Below are 25,025 nucleotides of genomic sequence, written 5' to 3'. Positions count from 1 at the left end.
AAAAATCATATATTATAGAAAACTTATACAAGATGGACTATTTAAAGAAAAATTATAATCTTAAAATTTTTTTCAAACATTTCTCGTGCAGTGTTAGAAGTGTAGGAGCCCGATGATCGTAGATGGGCTAACTTCCACTTTTCTTATTTGTCATTATCTTCTCTTCAAATTTTCTAAACCACCATGCGACAATAAATGTGGGATTTTATTTTAAGTACTTATCCTTTGGGCCTTTTTTCTCTTTTCCTATAACATATAAAATCCTTTTTATGAATTAGTTCAACCTATACACAATTATCAATTAAATAATTGATTATTTGAAATAAACATACTTGTCATTCCTCACATGTACGAAGCTCAACAAACTTACAACAAGTGTCTTCATCAATTGCTTTGTATTTAACACAAGAATGTTCATTGGTTTTTGCTCAAAAGACATCTCTAGATGTCAATTTTATCTTAAATCCACAAAATTTCTAAACCACTGATCATAATCATTTATTTCTAAGCGTCGCCACATTTTGAATGTCAAATGTCATCTGCAATATAGAAAATGCAGATCAAAAGTATTTAACAAATTATCAATAAATTCAATAAAATTAATATTATTTACCAATAAATCATGTCGTTTCATGTTCCGATCAACTTCAGTCACATGATCGAAAGATGGAGTAAGGATGGGTATTTTGTCTCGTGCCAATACTCATAAATAGCTTTTAAAGACCTCTGCATGAGAACTTGAAGCTATACTAATGCTGACGTTAATATATATAGTTGTTTTCTCACCATTAGCTCTTCTCATTAAGAGTTGTCTCAACATAGTTACCTATCTGGTAGGTCTCCATTGGGTCCTTCATCTTCTGATCAATTATGATGTTCAACCATATATTTGTTAAAAGAAAAACGCACAAAACATTAATAACAAGCATATTAAATCACATATAAAAAGATTATTTAACAAAACATGTAAGAGTGTATAAGAATATGAAATTCATACATAATATTATGGACTGGTCATATGTATATTACCAAAAAATCTTTCGGTAAATAACGCGCACTGTTCATCTTCTTCCTCCTCCCTCTTTCATTTTTTTCGTCGTCATCGTCGCCATCGCCACGTCGTCCCTTTCTTCTTCTTCTTCATCTCATCGTCTTTTAATGTGAACTTTCGGCGGGAAATTTCCCATATGTGCCATCCTTCTTTTAAATTATCGACGAATTTTACTGAAGAATTTTAAGTTATGTAAGTACCGACGAATTTTACGGACTAAAATAATCCGTCAACAATACAAATTTGGGCGAGAAATTTACCGCAAATTCGTTGATAAAAAATTTTAAATTATAGACGAATTTTACCGACGGATTTTAAGTTTTGTATGTACCGACAAACAAAATAATCCGTCAACAATACAAATTTGGGCGGGAAATATTCCGCTACTTTTACCGACGAAATAATTTGTCGGTAAAATTTCGTGGGTAATTCCATTATTTTTTGTAGTGTGGGTGCCACCAATGTTAAGATTACTCAAATTCTCTTCATTAACATCAATTTGTTTTTTTCCTTGAAGAGTGACAAACCAATGTTCAGACGTAAGATCTTTTACATAAAAAACTTGATATGCTTGTTATGCCATGATAAATGGCTTGTCTCGATAATCCAACTTCCAAAAATCAACTAAAGTCATTCCTAATTCATCCATTTTGACACTACTCTTATTGTCAACCCACTTACATTTGAATAGAGAAATAGTAAAACATGGTATAATCATCCTCTCATATCTCTTCTATTATACCATAGTATGTCACTGACCCAAATATAGGATTTTAATCTTTAGATGTGGAAAATTATAGCGACTTAACTTCAAGATTGACTACACTATTTTGTACTCTACTTTTATCATCCTAAGACCTCATATAGAATGAACAACTATTAATTTCGTAAACCGTGTAACATATGACTTCAAACTTCAACCCATTTGCTAACCACATCAAAGTCTTAGAAAATTCAGAATATTCCAAAACCTTAAATTTAAACCAAGCAATGAATGTTCTATTATGCTCCATCAACTGCCACTTCTATGATTGTCTTTGATTGTTCTCTTTCGCAATGTCTTTGTGTATAGATAAGTAAGGGATCTCTCCATCTGTGTTGTTCAATATGTATAGACGTGCTTGCAATAATTCTTCGTGATCTTTGCTAACCACATTCACATCTCATATGCTCTTGCTTACATGTTTAACAATGATTTGCAAGAAACTTCTATCAGATTTACTTTCGTCATGTAATATAAACAAAAATTGATACTTTCTTTAGCAATATACCTTTCAATCATTAAGGCTTCTAGAAAATATTGATCTTTCAAATACTATTCAAAATCTTCATATAAGGGATACATCCATCTGAAGTATACTGGTCCACAAAACTTGATTTCTCTTACCAAATAACAAGTACATGTACCATGATGTCAAAAAATGATGGAGGGAAAAACATCTCCAATTGACACAAAATGATAACAATCTTGCCTTGAAGTTCATCTAACTTTACAGGATCAATTACTTCTCTACAAATTGAAGAGAAAAATGATCACAAACGAGTTATAGTTTGTTTTAACAATTTTTAACATAAAATTCCATGTATAAGCACTAATAATAATTGTTTCATTACGATATGGCAATCGTGAGACTTTAGGCCAACAAGCTTCAAGTCTTGCATCGACACTAAAATCTTAATATTTGAAGAGTATCTTTGAGGTACCTTGACACTTTTTAGGAAAAAGAAAAAACTTATCTTTCCTGGTCTGAACATAGTGTAACATGCAGGGGGCAAATAAGTACGCCTCTCAACCTCCTTTGGTACCAAGCTTTCCCAGATCTTCATTTCAAGCAAATCCAAACGAGCAATTGTTTCATCTTTTGTCTTTCCCTGAATGTTTAGTAAAGTACCAATTAAGTTATCACAGACATTCTTCTCTACATGGATCACATATATGCAATGCATAACTTGTAACTTCGACCAGTATGGAAGAGCAAAGAATACTGATTTTTTTCTTCCAAATACATTATGTACTTTATTAACTTTTCCATGAATTTGAAGGCCAATAAATGGAATTGGTGGTTCGTCATTCTCTTGATGTCCGTTGAATTCTTTCTTTAACCTTCGATAAGGATGATTAGCTTGTAAAAACCTTTGATGGTGCATATATATGATCTTTCTTTCATTTTTTAATTGATGAGATACAATGCTTTTTTTCACACATATAACATGCTTTATGACCCTGACATTGTATCATTACAAATTACTGTAAGCTGGAAAGTTATTAATGGTGCAAAATAAAATTGCATGCATCATTTAAGTTTTAGAAGCAACAACATCAAATATCAACCCACAACAACTTCAAGTCTTCAACTAGTGGATTGAGATATACATCTATGTAATTTCCAAGTTGTCTTGGACCATATATCGTCATAGAAAACATCATGTATTTTCTCTTCATGCACAACCTAGGAGATGAGTTGTAAATGAATAATATAACGGGCCATCAACTATGGTTGGTACTTAAATTACCAAATAGATTCATTCATCGGTAGCTAAACCAAACCAAACATTTCTACATTCTTGACTGAACTAGAGAAATTCATGACCAATATTTTTCCTTTGCATTGAATCAGCTAGATGACGAAGTAGTCCATCACATCTTCTCTCATTTGCATGCCATCTAAGGTTTTTAGCGTCTTTTGGATTCGCAAAAATTACATATGGAATCCCATAGTGAAGAGAATGCTACAAAATTTGTTCAAGCTCAAACTCACGTTTGGAAACATATTTTCAACTTCATAAACTCTATGTCCCTTAAATGTGCAAATGACTTAAGCATACCAGATATCATACACGACTATGGCCAACCTATGCCAATCTCAGAACTCATTGCTTCACTACCAATCCACCCTTCCAAGACTTGTTTCCTCAACCGGTTGATGAAAATTTTGACTCATTCTGGTTTTTTCTCTCAACACAATGCGACAGAAAATGAGCTTGAAGTGAGGTATGCGCTAACTGATGCATCTAAACTACTCCTTAAGGACCATCCCTTTAGTATGAAACGTGTGCCGCAATTAATTTTTGATCCAGTTTTGATGAATCCATGGTTTCAATTCTCTACTTGGTTCACAAATGAAGACCCTACGCCGTTTCACAGTGTAAATGGTATGGGATTATGGGATTTTGCTGGACGTGAGTCTAATTTCAATCACCTTTTCAATGAATTCATGGCTGTAGACAGTCGATTGGTTTCCACTGTGATGATTGAGAAGTATAAGAAAGTGTTTGAAGGAATAGAATCATTGGTTGATGTTGGAGGAGGAACAGGGACCATGGCTAAGATCGTTGTTGAGTCCTTCCCACAGGTAAAGTGCATTGTGTTTGATCTGCCACATGTTGTTGCAGGCTTGGAAGAAACTCAGAACATAAAATATGTTGGAGGGGACATGTTTGAAGCAATTCCTCATGCTGATTCCATTATGTTGAAGGTAAATATATACAATCTTAGTATTAATTATACATTAGCATAACTTGGTCTTTGTTGTTACTTAATTGATATATCCTTTTATGGCTGCAGCTGTGCCGGTAAAAATAATTTTGAAAATGCTGTGCCGGTAAATATTTCAAGTCATTTGCACATTTAAGGGACATAGAGTTTATGAAGTTGAAAATATGTTTCCAAACGTGAGTTTGAGCTTGAACAAATATTGTAGCATTCTCTTCACTATGGGATTCCATATGTAATTTGGTAGGTTATTGTGTGGTATGAAATCTTATTACTTTTTTCTATTTATAATACTAGCGGGTGGACACATAATTATGTTGATTATTATTTCCAGCGGATGAAAGATAAGGAAAACAAACAACTTTGTTTTATATTTAATTTGTGACTATGAGAACTCAACAATTGAGAAAATGATTAGTTATGAAGGACAACCATTCAATGACGTATTTCTGTTTTTGACACTATAACACATGCTACTTATTCATGAATTCAGAAAACACTTTGGTTGGATTCTAAAGACTAATCAAAAAGATATCCTTTATGTAAAATTTCTGGAACAAATTACGTCATATAATTAAGTCCCACGTGAAATAAGATATAAGTTTACGTCAATCTTTATTGCTTTATACTGCTTTCTCATCTTGCCTCATTTTGTGTGGCTTTTCAATTCTTTGTTATGAAGAAGTTATAAAGTTAATTACAAAAGTAATTTATAAATATTTCCAAGCACTTGATTAGTATCGTAAGTTTAAAATATATATATATATATATATATATATATATATATATATATATATATATATATATAAATTAGATATCAAATGATTGGAAACAAAGTAGGATTTGACAAGTGAATCGGAAGACATTTCCTAAGATTTTCCCAAATCAAGAATATTAGGAAGATTTACTAGCAGAGATCTATCTTCTTGAATGGCAAAGAATTTGGAACATGGAGATCTTGGTGGTAGAAGTGTGATCGGGTTAATTGCCTTTCCTTTTAATTTTAAACAACATTCACATTAAAATGCTGCAATTTTGTTCTTTACATTTGGAACACAATTATCTATTGTAAATGAATTCCGTGCGGACTCGAGACATTTCACTCATGTTTTAGAGACTACCTAGAGTTATACGAGCTAATAGTTCGTATTAACACTATGAGAAAACCTGTATTTAGCATTAACCAAAAGTCGACACTGACAAAAAAATAGTCGGCGCTAAATAAATTTTAGTATCAGATCATATTCATGTTGTATGTGTATGCACCGGGGATCTTGAGCCAAAAATTTTGAGAATGCCAAAGTTTTGGTTGAATTACTCTTTTAGTCTATTTTTTTTATCTAAAATTATTATATTGATCCTCTAGTTTTTTAACCTCAAATTGGTCTTGAATTTTTAAGAATTGATGCAATTTGATCATTTTTGTTAAATTTTTTGAAGCAAAGAAAGGAGTTTTTATCAAAATTGATAATGAGATTATGTCAGTTACATCAACAAAGAAAATCATCATTATTTACACCTTCAATTTTTATGGAAAAATCTTAATCTAATTCACGAAATTTAACAAAAATAAGACCAAATTGCATTGTTTTTTAAAAAATTGGGATCAAATTGAAACTAAAAAAACTAGAAGATCAACTTGATATTTTTGAAATGAAATAAAAACCACAAGAGTAATCTAAAATCTTTTATATAAACTAGTAAAAATATTGTATTTATTTTTTTATGATAATAAAAAATAATAAAATTATTATTATTATAATTAAAAATTAAATATAAATCATTTTTATTTTACTATAATTAATTTTCATTTATATCGATTAAGTTTAAAAAAATAATTAAATAAAAAGATAGTAAAATTAAACAAGTAATCACTTAAAAAAATATTAAGAAAATAATTATTTTCATTTAAAAATATTCAAAAGGCTAAATTAAAAAAATAAATGTAGATAATAAAAAAAAATCTTGTGCATTAATATATAATTTTTTTAAAATATAAAATATATAAAATATATTAAAAATATTAATTTTTAAAAAAATATATTTAACAATATATAATAAATTATGTAAGTATAAAAAAATTTGGGGGCCATGGCCCCTTATATGTCATAACGTAGGTTCACCATTGCATGTATGCGACTATACAATCATGGAAGTTAATTCGATAACATCAGTCTTTAAGGTTGACTCTAGCGAATGCTAACTCATCATTAACTTTTAAATTAGTCGATGTTAATGTATTTTTATTTTAAAAATTATTTAATTGAGCGTCAATCAAGTTGATGTTAATGACATTAAATTAAAAAGGAAATTTTGTATATAACAGTGCAAATTTGACATTTTAATTCGTCTTATAGGCTTCAGTTATAATAGAACCAAAGCCTAATAGGAGACGGTGACATTTTTGCAATTTTCTCAAATGTTTTTACCTCAGGTCACTTAAAAATCGAAGCAGTAAGGGGTTTTATGCCTCGGTTAGAAAAAAACTGAAGCCTACAAGGCAACCCAATAACCAAATATTTCTAAAATGCCACCATCGTTAGATGTTTTAGCCTCAAGTAAAAGTGGACCGAGGTAGTATGGACTTTAGGCCTCGGTTATTAATTGAACCGAGGCCGGCAAGCTTATTTATGGTGAAATCATCTACGTGAAATCATCTGATGCCGCCGATAGCAATTGTTGCATTGTTGCCTCTTGCTGCCGATTGGACAATTTAAGATTAATGACTTTCTAGTAGTTTATTAGTGTGTGTGTGTGTGTATATATATATATATATATATATATATTAATATACATATTTTAAAATTCACAAATATTTGTCAACTGTGTTTTTGTCATGATCTTCGGGTGACTATTTTATTGTGTTGATAATCACTTTTATTTCGTGTATCTTGAAGACCAATGCGAAATGATGACAAATTTTTGTGATATTTAAGATACGTTTTTTAAAAGTAATATGTACCATTAAAATAAACAAGGTGAATCTTCATGAAGGGGGGAACTCCGTTGTATGTTGGTTCAACTAAGAACACGCATTTGCCAATGGTTTTAAGACTTACAAATTTGAAAGCGACCAAGGAGTGGACGGATAAAAGTTTCACAGAATTGATTGTGCTCTTGAATGAAATGCTTCCCGAGGGAAATACTCTACCCACTCAAAATTACAATGCCAAGAAAATTCTTTGTACGATGGGTATGGAGTATAAAAGGATACATGCATGTCCTAATGATTGCATATTATACAGAAAATAATTTGAAGATTTGAAGAAATGTCCAAAGTGTGGGTCATCACGGTACAAGTAGAAAAGAAACAGTGAAGATAATGGTCAAATAGAAAAGGAAGAATTTGCTTTGAAAGTAGTCTAGTATCATCCAATCATGCCTAGATAAGCATTTCTTTGCAAATCATAAAGATGCTAAAATCCTTAGATGGCTTGCGATTGAGAGAAGATGTGACAAACTGCTTCATCAGGTAGCTGATTTAATGCAATGGAAAAATATGGATCAGCAATTTTCCAAGTGCTGTCAAGAATGTAGAAATGTTCGGCTTGGCTTAGCTACCGATTGAATGAATCCATTTGGTAATTTAAGTACAAACAATAGTTGTTGGTCTATTATATTATTCATTAAAACTTATTTCCTCTACTCTGCATGAAGAGAAAATTCTTGATGTTTTCTATGATGACATCTGGTCCAAGGAAACTTGGAAATGACATAAATGTATATTTCAATCCACTAGTTGAAGACTTGAAGTTGTTGTGGGTTGATGGGGTTGAAGTATTTGATGTTGTTGCTTCTGAAACTTTCATGATGCATGCAATGCTATTTTGCACCATTAATGACTTTCCAGCTTACGGTAATTTTCCGGGGTACAGTGTCAAGGGTAATAAAGCATATCTTATATGTGAATAAAATACTACACCTCATCAATTGAAAAGGGAAGAAAGACTGTGTATCTGCACCATCGAAAGTTTTTACAAGCTAATCATCCTTATCGAATGTTAAAAAAAGCATTCACTGGACATCAAGAGACTGACGAAGCACCAATTCCATTGATTGGCCTTCAAATTCATGAAAAAAGTTAACAAAGTACATCATGTATTTGGGAAAACATCCAAGAAGTCATCTGCATCGAGCTCTTGGAAGAAAAAATCAATATTCATTGATCTTCCATATTTGTCGAAGTTACAAGTTAGGCATTCCATAGATGTCATGCATGTAAAGAAGAATATGTGTGATAGCTTGATTGGTACACTACTTAACATTCAGGTGAAGATAAAAGATGGAGTAAATGTTCATTTGAATTTGGTTGAAATGAAGATCCGAGAAGACATGGCACCAAGGGAGGTTGGTAAGTGTACTTATTTCCCCGCTGCATGTTACACTATATCCAGACAAGAGAAAATAAGTTTTTGCTTATGTTTAAAGAGTGTCAAGATACCTCAAGGATAATCTTCAAATATTCAAAGTTTAGTTTCCATGCAAGACTTGAAGCTTGTTGGCCTAAAGTCTCATGATTGCCACATCTTAATGCAACAATTGTTACTTGTAGCTATTCGTGGAATTTTACCAAAAAATGTTAGACAAACTATAATGCATTTGTGTGCATTTTTCTCTTCAATTTGTAGCAAATTCATTGATCCTTTAAAATTAGATGAACTTCAAGCCGAGATTGTTATCATCTTGTGTAAGTTGGAGATGTTTTTCCCTCCATCATTTTTTTGACATCATGGTACATTTACTTGTTCATGTGGTAAGAGAAATCAAGTTTTGTGGACTAGTATACTTAAGATTGATGTATCTCATTGACGTTACATAAATATTTTGAAAGGGTATGTGAAAAATCAAAATTGTCTAGAAGCTTCAATGATCGGAAGGTATATTGTTGAAGAAAATGTCGAGTTTTGTTCAGATTACATCACAAAAGAAAAATTGATAGGAGTTCCTCAAAGATCATGGTTGAACAGGCGTTCTATAAGTAACAACATTCGAATTGTGAGTGTGGTTAGCAAAGATCGTGAAGAGTTGTTGCAAGCACATCTAGACATATTGAACTACACAAATAAGATCACCTCTTACTTATTTGCATACAAAGCCATTATGAAAGAGAACAATCCAAGACAATAAGAATGACATTTGATGGAGCATAATAGAACATCCATGCCTTGGTTTAAATTTGAGGTTTTGAAACATTCAAAATCTTTTAAGACTTTGATGTGGTTAGCGAATGAGTTGAAAATTGATGTCATCTGTTGTACATGTTATGAAATTAATAATTGCACATTCTACACGAAGTCTTTGGATGATAAAAGCACAATACAAAATAGTGGAGTCAGTTTTGAAGCTGAGTCGCTATAATTTTTTTTCATTTAAAAATCACAATCATGTATTTGGATCAATGACATACTATGGTGTAATACAAGAGATATGATAGGTTGATTATACCATGTTTACTATTCCACTGTTCAAATGTAAGTGGGTTAACAATAAGATTGGTGTCAAAATGGATGAATCAGGAATGACTCTAGTTGATTTTCGAAAGGTGGGTTATCGAGACAAGTCATCTATCATGGCACAACAAGAATATAAGGTTTTTCTATGTTAAAGATCCTGCGTCTGAACATTGGTTTGTCGCTCTTCATGGAAAAAAACAAATGATCCTAATGAAGAGAATCTAAGTAATCTTAATATTGCTGATACTCACCCATTTAAAAGATCGATAAATATTGATGAAGTCCCTCTAGTTGATGATGTACACATAATTCGAGAAGATAACGATGAGGGAATATACATATCATCAATCAATAACTTTATGTAAGAATTTTATGTTCTTGTAAAAATTTACGTGTTTTGGTAAATAATGTTTTATATATGATTTTATGTGCTACTTATTAATGTTTTGTGATTTTTTAATTTCGCAGATATATGACTAAACATCCTAGTTCATCAGAGAATGAAGCACCCAGTATGAGACCCACTAGAGGAGCCATTAGGTTGAGACAACTCTTAATTAGAAGAGCTAATGGTCAAAAAACACATGTCGATATTGACGTCAACACTAGAGTCCCTACAGGTCCTTATGCAGACATCTTCAAAAGCTATTTAGGGACGTTGGCACGGGAGAGAATATCACACTAACATGTCACTGAAATTGATCGGAACATGATATAGCAGGATTTATTGGTAACTAATATTAATGTTATTAACCTCATAGTTTGATTTTATTGATAACATGTTAAATATTATTGATGACATTTTCTATATTGCAGCTAACATTTGATATCCCAAATGTGGCAACGCTTAAACACAATTTGTCATCAGTGGCTGAGAAATTTCGTGGTTTTAAGACCAAGTTGACATCTAGGTATGTATTTGGATCTAAAAAGAATGAAAATTCATTATTGAAATACACATGGATTAATGAAGACTTCAAAAAGAACTTATTGATGCAGAAGAGCACAGTTAATTCTAAGACCACAAATGTTGGTTATTTTTTCTATGTTCATTTTTAGTTACTTATTTGAGTTGTTTACTGATGATTTTCGTGAATTAAATTATTTGGATGTGTTTTGGATTGGGTCCATACCATTGTTTTTGTAAGAAAATACATCAAAACCAGTTCTAGTACTGCTCGTACGAAACATAGACTTCAAAAAGACACACTTATTGAGATAGAAGAGTACAATAAATTCTAAGATCAGAAATGTTTGTTATTTTTTCTATGTTCATTTTTAGTTACTTGTTTGAGTTGTTTCCTGATGATTTCCGTTAATGGAATTATTTGGATGTGTTTTGGATTGGGTCCATACCACTGTTTTAGTAAAAAAACACATCAAAATTCAGTGGCAAGGTAGTTAACGCCGTTTGTGAAGACTTAACGGAGGGTACTACATTGATGCAATAATCAAAATTGGGTACTAAATTGAGACAAAGTTCAAAGTGGGTACCATTTTGAAATTTTCGAACTAAAACGGGTATGATCCGAGTAATTAAACCAAAAAAAATTAGTTTCCTAATTAATGTGAGGTTAACATTTGGTTAATGAAAATAGAAAACTTGAAATGACATATACCATATGAGAGACTCGACTTTGATATTTTGTCAACCTCACACAAAAGATTGTGTCATGAAACTCAGTGGCGGCATGACGCAAATACCTTTGCATGCTAAGTTCAGTGGATTTGGCCTTTTTTGTCGACTAACTCTCATTCCTCAACCAATTCATCCTCAGAAGCCATTGTAAAATGGCGATCAATATATGCAACGTTCTAATTTCAACCAACAACGGTGATGGCAATTGGAAACACAATATTGGTGCTTAAAAGCGTAATATTATGGGTCCACAATTGTACTTACCACATAGGCAACATGAATTGTGTTGAATGTCCATAATATATTGTTGTTGTTGCCGCTTCCCATGGCTGCCATATCTCAACAAGAATGTGGGTCCAAAAGTAATGTACAAACAAAAAGAGATAGGGAGATGAGTTCCACATGAAACACATTAAATAGACACATTAATGAGCATTGAAGGAGTTTAAACGTTTGACCGCATTTATATTTGTTTGGTGGTAGTTGATATGGTTGAAGAAAACGATTGTGCACAATATTGAATGTCATTATGACGCAAACGGTGGCATTATGGTTTAATTGGTTTAAATAGAATGGCAAACGGTGGCATTATGCAATATTAATTAATTTAAATATTTCGAAACCACTGACAAACATTCAATTAAGGTCTTAAATTCTCTTAATATTTTGCATCATAAGAAACACAACTTTGACGGACTTATTGTTGACTTCTTACAAAAGTTAATAAACAATTAACTAAAGATAATCCAATCTGGTTCTTCGTGATTATCCTCCTTTTGCATTCTTATACAACCAAGGTTGGATATCTTCAAAATATTCTTGTGGTGTTGATGGACGTATGTCCCTTCTTTGTATGAACAGTTATATGTCAGTCGAAGTGCGTGGATGAATGACATGTTTACTTATACGTTGGACATCCTTCCACCTCTGAATCATTTGGACTACATCGCTATCATATTTGATTTCAACTATGTCATAAAATAAGCAATTTTTCACTACTTTAATCGCACGACGGTAGCTAATTTCAATCACTGCTTTCCGATCTCTACACCCAATTTCATGTGAGATTTATCCAATAGATGAACGAATGTGCAAACATGGGAGATGGACATGTACACCACTACATTGGATCTAAACATTAGACCGTGTCCATATGGGCATTCCAGTATAGTTGCCCACTTCATATGTCCACTGAAATATAGTATCATCCTCGTACACTATTTCTCTCTAAGATCTGATGAAGAACAATGTGGTGTCCTATGTAATAGACGAAGTATTTCATCTAGTGACCTTGTGAAGGTGACAAAAAGTTCAATAATCGTGTTAATGGGAAATGTGAGCTTACTCATTATCATTGCGATAACTTCCTCATCAGTTGATAAGTCAGCAGCACTATAAATTATACACCATTTTCCATTCATCGTTGATTTTCGGTAACAACTTGTTAATGTTATTACCATCTGGTATGTGCAAAGACTGACAAACTTTTTCCTTCAAACTCCTTAATGTGGTGTTATATGCAATTCAGAATAGAGTTGGCGTAGGACCTTCGAAATGAACTCCATCTTCACATTGTTTCATTTCTCCATTTGCGTAAATTCTTGTCAAATAAGAGTTTGAAATATCTTATTCACCATCAACACTTTCTAAGTCTTCCATTTCGTCGAATTATTTTTTTCCCAAAATGATCTATTAACACAAAAGACAAACAATGTCAATGCAAAATAATATTTTGAAGAATTGGACAAGTAAATCTGATAATTTGCAAATAACCTATGTGTGGGTAAAACTACAACGTTGGAGAGTGAATGCATTCAATTAGTTGCTTCTATTTGTAAGCTCAGATAATTTAATTTTTTGGAAACATTAAACGTTGTAAAAGACAATATTTACCTTCATTAACTTATTGCAGAAGTTAAGTTATCCACCACCTTTATTTCTCACCTACCTCATGTCTCTGTTTCATTGCCTGAAGTCTTGTTTACTTCTGTTCCACCAATGCTTCATACTCCATGAACCATGAATGATTTCTTTAACTAGCTTTGCCAAGATGCACATAAATGCACATCTACTAAGCTTGGACAACATGGAGTTATTGTTGCGGAAAGGTTAGTTGGTCATTTATTAGTTTATTAAATATTGTTATTATTATTAACGTTTTGCAGCTTTGACCTAAATACAAATTCATAAAAATTGTTACTTTAATGGTGGAACTGAAATGCATTGTACTGGAATGTTAATTTCAAACGAAACATTTGTATGCGTAATGTGCGTGATTACTATTTGCTTTGGTGGATGTTATTTTTTTACTATTTTTCATTTAAATATTACTAACAAGGTCAATGTGACGAGTACATGTCAAAATGTTAACCCAATATATCTCGAAGACATTCCTTTATTTCAAGATACTGAGGTCGACAACCTATTTGAAGATATTATTAAACCCCTCGAAGATAACATTGACGAAGAAGTTCCTCAAGTTGGCATGACTTTCAAAAGTGTACATGAACTGAAGCAATTTTATAGGAAGTACGCTATTAAATGTTGGTTTGGTGTCAGAATTAGAAGTTCATCAAAAGGAGAAGACAATGAGTTATGCTTCATCAAATTAGTTTGCAGTCATGAAGGGAAATGTCACTTCACAATTCCTCCATAATTAAAAAGTCTCCCAACACAAAGAAAACAATGTCCTGCCAGAATTAGCGGTGTGAAAAAGGAAGGGTAGTGGAATATACGCAACATTAACAATGTCCATAACCATGAACTTAGTGCAAAAAAGTCGAGGTTGATACGTGGAAACAAAAAAATAGCCATACAGGTCAAGAGGACACTAGATATGAATGATGAAGCCGGTGTGCGCATTAACAAGAGTTTTCAGTCATTAGTTTGCGAAGCATGTTGCTTTGAAAATATTCCATTTCTTGAGCATGATGTCAGAAATTACATCGGAAAGCAACGCAAGAGATTGTGCAAGGATGGTGATGTGCAGGCTTTGATAACCCACTTCTCAAACATGCGAGAATTGAACCATGACTTCTTCTATGACATTGACTTGGATTCAGATGATCGCATCTCAAACGTTTTTTGGGTTGATGTGCGTAGCCGTGCAACATGCGAAGAATTTAGAGATGTGATATCATTCAACACAACTTATTAGACCAACAAGTATGACATATCATTTGCACCATTTGTCATGTTAATCACCATGGACAGTCAATATTATTTGGATGTAGATTGTTGTCATTAAAAGATACACCCACCTTTGTTTGGTTATTTCAATGTTGGCGTCGATGCATCTCCAATAAGTCACCTGAAGGAATTATCACGAATCAATGCAAAGCTATGCAAAACACAATTGAAATTGTTTTTCTAAATACAAGGCATAGATGGTGCCTTTGGCACATAATGAAAAAAATTCCCGAGAAGCTCCAAGGGTACTCCCAATACAAAGCAATTAAGTGCGAATTTAAGAAATTGGTATACGAGTGTCCTTGAGTTTGAAAGTGGTTGGACTCAATTCTTGATGAAATATGAATTACAAAACAATGAATGGCTAGGAACACTATATGATGACAGATCTAGATGGGTTCCGGCGTACTTGAAGAGCAAATTTTTGGCTAGAATGTCAACCACACAGCGAAGTGAGGGCCTAAATGCTTTCTTTGATGGATTTATCAATTCCACAACCACATTGCATCAGTTTGTTGTGCAATATGACAACGCACTAAGACACAAAGCAGAAAAGGAATGTGAAACTGAGTTTGCGTCAATCAACACAATTATTTCTTGCGCAACTCATTCCTTGATAGAACGTCAATTTCAACAAAAGTACACAAATGCAAAGTTTGGGGAGATACAGAATGAGTTTAGATCCAAGATGAATTGTGTCATAAAAAATGTTGATGTCAATGACTTTGTCTCTAATTACGTGGTGCTCCAAGAGTGTTTATGGGACAACAATTGTGTAAACAAGTACCACAAAGTTGTATACAATTGTTTGAAACAATCAGTTGCACTAGCTTGTTATTTGAGTTTCGCGCACTACAACATTTTTGGCTTTAGGCCACACTAAACTTGTCCACATGTAAAAAACTGTAGCTTAAACATAGAAAAGACCACAGTTTTATAAACATGGTTTAAAGATGGTTAAAGACCACAATTTTAAAATCATAGATATTTTAAGCCACATTTATTTAAATGTTATCTTTAAAAAGAGTGGACGAATTTTAAAAAACGTAGCCTAAAGGTTAAAATGTGGCCTAAAATAAATTTTAAAAAATGTAAAATTTAAAAAGATAAATTTAAAGATAAAAATGTGAGCTATATTATTAAGTTAAAAGAAAAAACAATTGGCACGAAATCTTTTTCGTTCCCTCCTTCGAAACTAAAAAAGAAATGTTTCCCTCTTGAGACAACCTTCCCTCATGAGAATGAAAAAAATATGCCCTCGAGAGTGAGAAGGGCATTCGTTCAATTCTAAACCATCACTGTGTCGCCTTCCTTTTCACTTCAATCGTTGCCACTATTGCTTCATCTTCTCTTTTTCATCGTTGTTTCATCTTCGTCTTCCTCTTTCTCATCACTGCTTCGTCTTTGTCTTCTCTTTCTTGCCGCTACTTCGTCTTCACCTTCCTCTTTCTCACCGCTGCTTCGTCTTCGATTTTCTCACCGCTGAATAATCTTGTATGGTGAGCAACTTAGGGTTTAGGTTAAGTTAATTTATTTGATTTCTTTACTTTTCATTGTTGGTTAGGGTATTTTTCGTTGCTTGATTCCCCCTTTTTAGTGGAATTTAACATCAGTGGAAATCTATAATTTGGAGCAAAGGAGTTACTGCTTAAAATGCTTAAATTCACAATTGTGGGTCTTTACGTTTGTAAGTCATTTCTGTTTAAATTGCATTTCTAGGCATTCTGGAACTTTACAATGAAAGAGTCACCTTCAAGATCAGCTAGTTAAAGAGGTACAGTCCGCTTCCAGAGGTTTATTATTTTGTCATGAAGGCTTCGATAACCCTTTTAGTAGACCTCCCCTTAGCCTCTCTACTCATACAAAGGGAGGGGAAAGAGACGGATGCTACTACCAATACCAAGTACCGGGTGAATCATACATATCTAGCTGGAACCCTTATCGTATCACAAAGATACGGACGACTTCTATTTTTTCGCCGGACCACACTCTTAACCTCCGATTGAGCTACGAGCACGAGTAGGTAGGCGGGGGGAGGGGCGGCTGCCTTTTCAATCAATCTCCGGCCACTCAATGTTGTTATTGGTGCGAGTTACTATGGTCACAACTGGCGTTTTCATGATAGCAAGGTGCTCCCCTTTATTTGAATACCCACCTACGGCTTTGATTTTTATTACTTCTACAGGAGCTACGACGGCGTATTCTACCCTTACCGACCAAATTCATTCTATTGAAGCGTAACGTAAAACTTCTCATGTTGCATTACTTTGGTTTGGAAGTTCCAGAATGTTGTCTGTGGATTTCTAACAAAGGAAAGCCCCCCTTTTATGCCATTTAATTAAAGTTCTGTGATGCTCGCCACTCCCCGAGGCCAAGGACGGGGTCGAACCATTTGGCTTGGCTATTCTGGGCCTTCTTCTATTCGTACCTGCTTCCGTTTCTGCCCCCGCCATGAAAGCTTTCTGGTTCAGGCCTCAAGCACAGACCTGAAACTTGACTGATACACAAAACTAAATGAAGCACAAATGTAAGGGCCTTTTAGTTCTAATCTTACCTACCGTGTTTAAGGTGTGACTTCTTCCAAGAGTGGGAGGGCTCACAGTAAGACCGGGTAGACGGGTATAACAGTAATAGTACTTTCACCCAATAGGATAAGGCAAGTCAGTTTGAAAGCAAGGCAAACAACCTTTGCCTCTTGGACTACGGCTTGGAAACCTTTGCCAAGTTTCCTCAGTGAGAAAGGAACTCAATACAAGCTTGTTTTACATATGATATTTTTGCTCTAACACCCTAATGCACAATCTAACAAAACAGGACTAATTTCAAACTAGTAATTCACATGACATGTGGACTTGGACATCATCAAAACCATCTACATATGAGTTGAAGTAGCTCCCCCTTTCAACAATCTCTCCCTTTTTGATGATGGCCAAAATATGTCTTGTAACATAGCAGCATTATGTGTCCTGCAATATAGAAAAAAATTAGCGTTCTCCCCCTTTGGACATTAGTAATAAGAGCATAGGGGTGTAACACAACCAAACCAGCACATACCATGAACATCACAGATTAACAATACAAAATATGACAGTACTAATAACGTAGTAGGTGAAATCAGGAGCACAAGTTAACATTAGAGTGCATACAACCATAAATCAAATCAACAACTAAGTATTGCAATATCAGTTTAAATCAGTAATGCAAAAATTTATGGAAGTATAGACATGTAGCAGATAAAAGCAACAAATAAAAGTATCAACCAAGAGCAAATATAACCAAGATCATTAGGATGTATAAACAAGTCCAACAACAGGAATATCAGAGTGCATACAGGCAGTTAAGAATTTCAGTACTAGTAGATGACTAATCTAATGAGTTATGTAGTGTTCAAAAGCAAATGAGCCATAACAGGAAAACGATAATCGATTAGAGAATTAGCTAATGGATTAATTTATGCAGAAATATGAAAAATGCACATTTTACTTCTTTTTTAGTGAACAAACATGTAGTAAATTCAAAATATGGGAGTACTTCAACCAACAATTATACTTGATCAGAATAGAAAAGGAACTTTTCACCTTGGCAATGCTTAAAATTTGACCTTTGTTATTATCACCTCTTGTAACATGACCATTAATTGGCTTTGTAAGATACCCTGCAGAAGTTCTTCACATCTCCTTTCATGTGTCTTGAGCATCCATTATATAGAAGTTACATTGTTTTCCTTGCATCAAGACACAACTGAAAAAAGATTAAAGAGAAGATGCAGGTACCCAATTGAACTTGGGTCCTTTCATGTTAGTGGTTTGAGGTGTTCCTTTAGGTACCCACTTGTACTCTCCTTTAGGAACCCCACAATTTTTAAAATAGCAGGAATTTGATGCATGACCAAGTTCAGAACAGTAGGAGCAATGACAGATGTTGGTTTACTCATATTTAGAAAATTTCTAGTGCCTAATGGATTAGATTTGCCATTGTAACCTATTCCCTCTTTATTAAGCACACTCCTTTGAGATCCTAACACTGCATCAAGGTTTGATCTTCTCAAAGTGAATTTTGAGAGAGTTTTCATTAGGTAATCTATCTTTTCTAGTTGTCCTGGGCATTTTTCACATTGGGGAGAGCTTGTGCCATCTTTGGACCTAGAGTGTTTCTTAGATTTTTCTAGTTTTTGAAGACTTGTTATCAGATTTTCATTTTCCTCTTCTAGTTGCTTTACTCTACCTTTAAGCCATTTAATTTCTCCTCTACGCTTATTATTTGACGTTTACAATTTTGTGGCTTCCTTATGCAATTCATTAAAAGCATCAAGTAATTCATAGTAGATATTTTCATCATCATTGGAGTTGAAACTACTCACACTACTCTTAGAAGAGCCTGTTTCAGCCATAAGACAGAGGTTGGTCTCTTCCTCAATGCTTCCATCAGATTCACTGGATGAGCTGGAGTCACTGTTGTAAGCTTTCCTTTTCTTCTTGTGCTTGTCTGCCTCACCTTTCTCTTCTAGTTTTTGCTTCAGCTTGAGGACAGGGCATTCAGGTTTGATGTGTCCCATTTTTCCAAACTCATAGCAGGTTGGAACATGTTTTTCTTGCTTCCTAGAGGATCTTTTAATTTCTACAGAATTACTAGTAGTTTTGTTCTTGTATTTTAGAAATTTTGAGAACCCCTTTACCATTAGTCTCAAGGCTTCACTGTCAGAGTTGTAATCATCATTAAAGTCATCAGTAGTTTCTGCTTTCTTCAGTTTTACTGTAGATTTTACAACACTCTTCAAGGCTATTGTGTGCCTCTTTTCTCCATCCTCTTCTTCCTTGAGTCTTCCAAGCTCTAGTTCGTGTTCTCTTAGCTTCCCAAAGAGTGTAGCTATGTTCATGCTAGTGAGGTATTTAGATTCTGAAATTGCAGTGACTTTGGGCTGCCATGTCCTGTTTAAGCTCTTCAAGATTTTGATATTCAGTTCTTCTTTGTCAAAGATCTTGCCAAGAGCTAATAGGTGATTTACTATGTATGTAAATCTCTTTTGTACATCACATATGCTTTCTCCAGCCTTCATTCTGAACATTTCATACTCCTGAATGAGAGTATTCTTCCTTGCTCTTTTTACCTCATTCGTGCCCTCATGGGTGACCTCCAAAACATCCCACATCTCTTTGGCTAATTCACACACAAATACCCTATAAAATTTATCCAAAGTTAGTGCAAAGGAAATAATATTTTTGGCTCTAACATCATAGTGTGCCCTTTTATTTTCATCAAGAGTCCACTGTGAGAACTCTTTAAGTACAATTTTGCCTTCCACAACTTTAATGGGTTGAAAAGGTCCATTAACTACAACATCCCAGACCCCTTTGTTGACTGATTCAAGAAAAATTTTCATTCTAATTTTCAAAAAAGGGTAGTTTTCACCAGCAAACAGAGGTGGCATGTTGATGGATGCCCCTTCAGCAAAGGTTTGAGATGTATTAGACATATCAGGATCTTTCTAATCGATTATCGTGCGATTAACCAGCTCTGGTGCCAATTGTTAAAACATATCTATGTAATAATCTTAACCAAGAAGGGGATCTGAACTGGTTATTGAGTCTTTCACTTAGTTAAATTGAATCTTGAAGGTTTCTTTAACCCTTATGACCCAATTAGCCAATTTTGCAGTTCTGTGTTAATGGACTATGTAAAGCAATTAAGAATGATGTAAAAGAAGAGAGAAACCAAGAACACACAGTTTATACTAGTTCGATTCAAAATGAATCTACGTCTAGTCTTCTCCTAAGTAAACCCACTTAGGAGGATTCCACTAACTCAAAAGAGATCCAAGAATTACAAGAACATCTATATAATTCAAGACCCTAAAGATTTAGGAGTTTGATTTACAAATCAAGAACTCCCCCTAGATGCAATGCATCCACACAATTGCATCTAGCCCTTCATTTTACACAGTGAATTCAACTATGAACAGAAATACAACAAGAAAGAATCAAGAAACGAGTACACCTAGTAGTAGTGCAGATTTGACACTTGACTCCTAGATCCAAGCTTGGCCCATCAAGATTGAATCCACCATCAACCTTCTTGAATCTTTACTTCAATGATCTATCAATAATGCTTAGGAACTTTGTAAATCTCAGAAGGCAGTTTCTCAGAAAGTCTCTCAGGAAATCTGTAATTTTTCTCCACACTTAAAACTGATTTCAGAAACTGGTTTTATACAGAGTTCATTGTAGTCATTAATGGATTAGTAATTTACCTAATGGATTATCGCGAGTGTGTTTTAACTGCCTTAGTCCCTCAACTAATCCATTAGTTAAATAGCTAATCAATTTATGAATGCACATGAAAGGGTTTGATGGTTAATACAACTCAATACAAGCTTGTTTTACATATGATATTTTTGCTCTAACACCCTAATGCACAATCTAACAAAACAGGACTAATTTCAAACTAGTAATTCACATGATGTGTGGACTTGGACATCATCAAAACCATCTACATATGAGTTGAAGTAGCTCCCCCTTTTAACAATAACAAAAAATATTTAATTGACATACACCTTTTGAATATAATTGCACAAAAGTTTTAGTAAGAGGAAAAATATCTTGAGATACAGATGAGTTTCATGACAAACAAAACAATTAGAAGAAATAAAAAATAGAATATATATAATATAAAATATAGAAATGTGCGTGTATATTATATATATATATATATATATATATATATATATATATATGATTACTCAATAGACTATGAATATTTTAATAATTTAATAAGAATTAGAGAAGGTATAGGTTGGAGAAAGGACAAATATTTACATGTCTCATATCTAGGGATGGCAAACGGGTTTCGCTATCTCATACCCATCCCCATAAAAAAAATTCATCCCCATCCCTATACCCAAATCAACGGGTATCAAACTTTTGTCTCATCCCCATCCTCATCGGGTAACGGGTATAAACTCGTACTCATACCCATACCAATTTTCTTACTATTTCAATATTAATTTTAATTAATTTTTATAAAATAATTAAAAAATTATGATAAAGGAAACATAATATTATCAAATATTCAATATTAGAAGGATGGTTATTTCTTCGATTTCAAATACTTTAAAATAAATTATAATTTTTTATATTTTATATTATAATACCAAATAAAATTTGATTAGAACCAAAAAAATTATTAAATTTGTAAATATTAATGACACATAGTTGATGAAATTTAAATTTTTTTTAAAAAAATATAAAAGAAAAATAAATATTTAAATTAAAATATATTTTAAATGTTTGTTTATTTCGATCTTTTAAATTTTAATAAATCTCTTTTTTATACACTAATAAAAGTTATAATATATCATTTGATTAAAATGATACAAAGAACAACTAATAATCATAATAAAAGTTTAAAATAAATTATAATTGTTTACATTTTAGATGACAATACCAAATAAAATTTCATGACAAGCAACACATTTATTAAATTTACAAACATTAATGAAACCTAGTTGATAAGATTTAAAAATATTTTTTTAAAAATATAAAAGAAAAAAAAATATATTCAAATTAAAATATATTTTAGATGTTTGTTTACTTCGATATTTTAAATTATAATGAATATCTTTTCTTTATACAGTAATAAAAGTTATAATACATCATTTGATCAAAATGATACAAAGAACAAATAATAATCATAATAAAAGTTTAAAATAAATTATGATTGTTTACATTTTAGATTATAATACCAAATAAAATTTCATGAGAACCAACACATTTATTAAATTTGCAAACATTAATGAAAACTAGTTGATAAAATTTAAAAATATTTTTGAAAAAATATAAAAGGAAAACAAATATTCAAATTAAAATATATATTAAATTTTTATTTACTTCAATCTTTTAAATTCTAATGAATCTCTTTTTTATACACTAATAAAGGTTATAATACATTACTTGATCAAAATGATACAAAGAAAAAATAATAATCATAATAATAAAATTTTAACATAGATCTTGTATCTTTTGAATTTCAATTATGCTAGATGGTGATAAAAAATATTCATGACAATTACATTAATTTTTTATATTGTAGAAATAAAATTTATTTATACAATTATAGTGAAAAAATTATAGTGTGATTGATAATGAGTTAGAAAATAAAAAATAATTAGAGAAAAAATATTGAAATAGTATTCTACATAATGAAAATAAACAAGAAATAAAAATATTAAAAACTTAACAAATGTTTACAAACAATTTGAGAGACTATTGAAAGAAATCGCATAAAGGAAAACAAATGTATAATTAAAGGTATGATAAGTTGAAAAATATCTTAGAGATCTAAGAAAACTTTTCAAATATCAACATATATACTCAGTGGTTGAGAAATAATAAAAATTGTTTTAGTGAAACAAAAGAGTTCTTGAAATGAAACAAAAACTAATAATAAGAATGATAAGTAAATGATTTTTTTATATTACCTAGTAAACGAAAGGTTTGTGCTATTAAATGCTTAAATTGAGAGTATTAAACATTCTCATGTGAAAGAAAAATATACAATAAATAAAAATATTAAAAAATAATAGAAATATTCAAATGTGAGACATAAAAAATTTTAATTGGCATACATCTTTTTAACATAATTACATATAATTACATAAAGGTTATGATATGATGAAAAATATAATTTGAAATGCGAATAAGTTTCATGAGAAACCAAATAATTAGAAGAAATAAAAAATAATATATATATATATATATGGTTATTTAATTAATTGGGAATATTTTAATAATTTAAAGGGGGATGAGTATTATGTCGGGGATATGTACATCCCCATACCCATCCCCATACCCAATTGAAAAAGTCAAGAATTTCCCATACCCATACTTATACACAGTCAATGCGGGAATTTCCAGTTAAAACGAGAACGGGTTCGTGTAATACCCACGGGGACGAGTTTATTTGTCATCTCTACTCATATCCATACCAATATGTAGTTAATACAAAAATTCTCACATGGAAAATTTATTTGTTATCCTTAAATTTAAGTATAATTCACATCACTCCATTAGTTTGCCAAAATTTAACAGATATAATGTTTTGGTATCTTGTACCAAACCCGTCATTCTAACATATAAAAAACAAACTAAAGACAGGTTGACCCGTTTTTGTACATTAAAATTTAATATAAATAATAATGTTATAAGTTATATTATTAATATTTGCAGATCTAATTTTTAATTATAATAATTTAATATGTAAATATAATAATTATTTTAGTTTAATTGATTAAAAGTATTAATAAATTATTTTTTTAATAAATATGTCTAAAAAATAATTATACAATTAAATATATTTTTAGTTTATATATATATATATATATATATATATATATATATATATATATATATTATTTTCTAAATAAAAAAAATTAATGGATGACTCTTAACTTAGTCAAAGACACGACGACTTAAAATATTTAGTTTGTTTTAATGATCAGTCCGATCCGAGTTGGCAAGACATATTGATCTCTTCTCCCACGTAACTCTCTTTATAACTAAATATTTAATAGAGAGGGGAATATGATGATAGAATAGGTAATATATGAAAGACAAATAGGAGAAAAAGTCACATATGGATACACAACCACGAACGTCTTCACAATTAGTCACTAAATTCTACCCTTTCTCTACCTTATAATAATCTAAAAAAAAGAAATATTCCGTCGTGTATAAGTTTTTTATAACATATGATTTTTTTTAACTTTTCTTTGTTATATTGTTGGACTTTCAGGTTGAGCAAAGCTCCTCCAAAAGGTCATCATAACATATTTGTTACTGTAATTGGACGGCCTGAACAACCTGAACGTGTGCGTGCTGCTAGATTAGGAGTTGACGTTCGTCAATATTTTGGTGCCTCCTCTTGTCAATCTTCATGCATACACACTACTGAGTATGAAGAAAGGCTGATGCAAACAATCAATGAGAAGGTGACTGAAAGGGTTATGCGCATGTTCCAGCAATAGTTCGAGAGTTATGGCATTCGTCCACAATTATCTCCTCCACCAGAACCACCGGTGCCTCTCATGGGTAAAAATAACAAACTTTTTTTCAATAAGTTACGAATTAAATAATTGACTTTAACAAGTAGAAATGGAAAAGGGAGTTATTTAGATCCACACATACTAGAGAATGACTTGGACGACAA

At 32.1% G+C, this 25,025-nt stretch overlaps 2 protein-coding genes across 2 annotated transcripts; both read left to right on the top strand.

Annotated features, from left to right (window-relative positions):
* The first annotated feature begins 3,550 nt into the window (after positions 1-3,550).
* LOC114170720 (trans-resveratrol di-O-methyltransferase-like) lies at positions 3,551-5,000 on the top strand. Its single transcript, XM_085669492.1, has 2 exons — positions 3,551-4,527; positions 4,617-5,000. Exons 1-2 carry the CDS (start codon positions 3,757-3,759, stop codon positions 4,626-4,628), a joined length of 783 nt encoding a protein of 260 aa, XP_085525618.1. The 5' UTR covers positions 3,551-3,756; the 3' UTR covers positions 4,629-5,000.
* Positions 5,001-14,472: 9,472 nt separating this feature from the next.
* On the top strand, positions 14,473-14,793 carry LOC146881839 (protein FAR-RED IMPAIRED RESPONSE 1-like). The gene has a single exon (XM_085669363.1). The coding sequence runs from the start codon at positions 14,473-14,475 to the stop codon at positions 14,791-14,793; it is 321 nt and encodes a 106-aa protein (XP_085525489.1).
* Positions 14,794-25,025: the final 10,232 nt, after the last annotated feature.

This window comes from Vigna unguiculata, chromosome 11 (assembly GCF_037176805.1).
Source record: "Vigna unguiculata cultivar grain cowpea cultivar isolate G323 ecotype 2 chromosome 11, ASM3717680v1, whole genome shotgun sequence".
In the NCBI taxonomy this organism is placed as follows: domain Eukaryota; kingdom Viridiplantae; phylum Streptophyta; class Magnoliopsida; order Fabales; family Fabaceae; genus Vigna; species Vigna unguiculata.
This window is presented reverse-complemented; position numbering and strand designations above follow the sequence as displayed.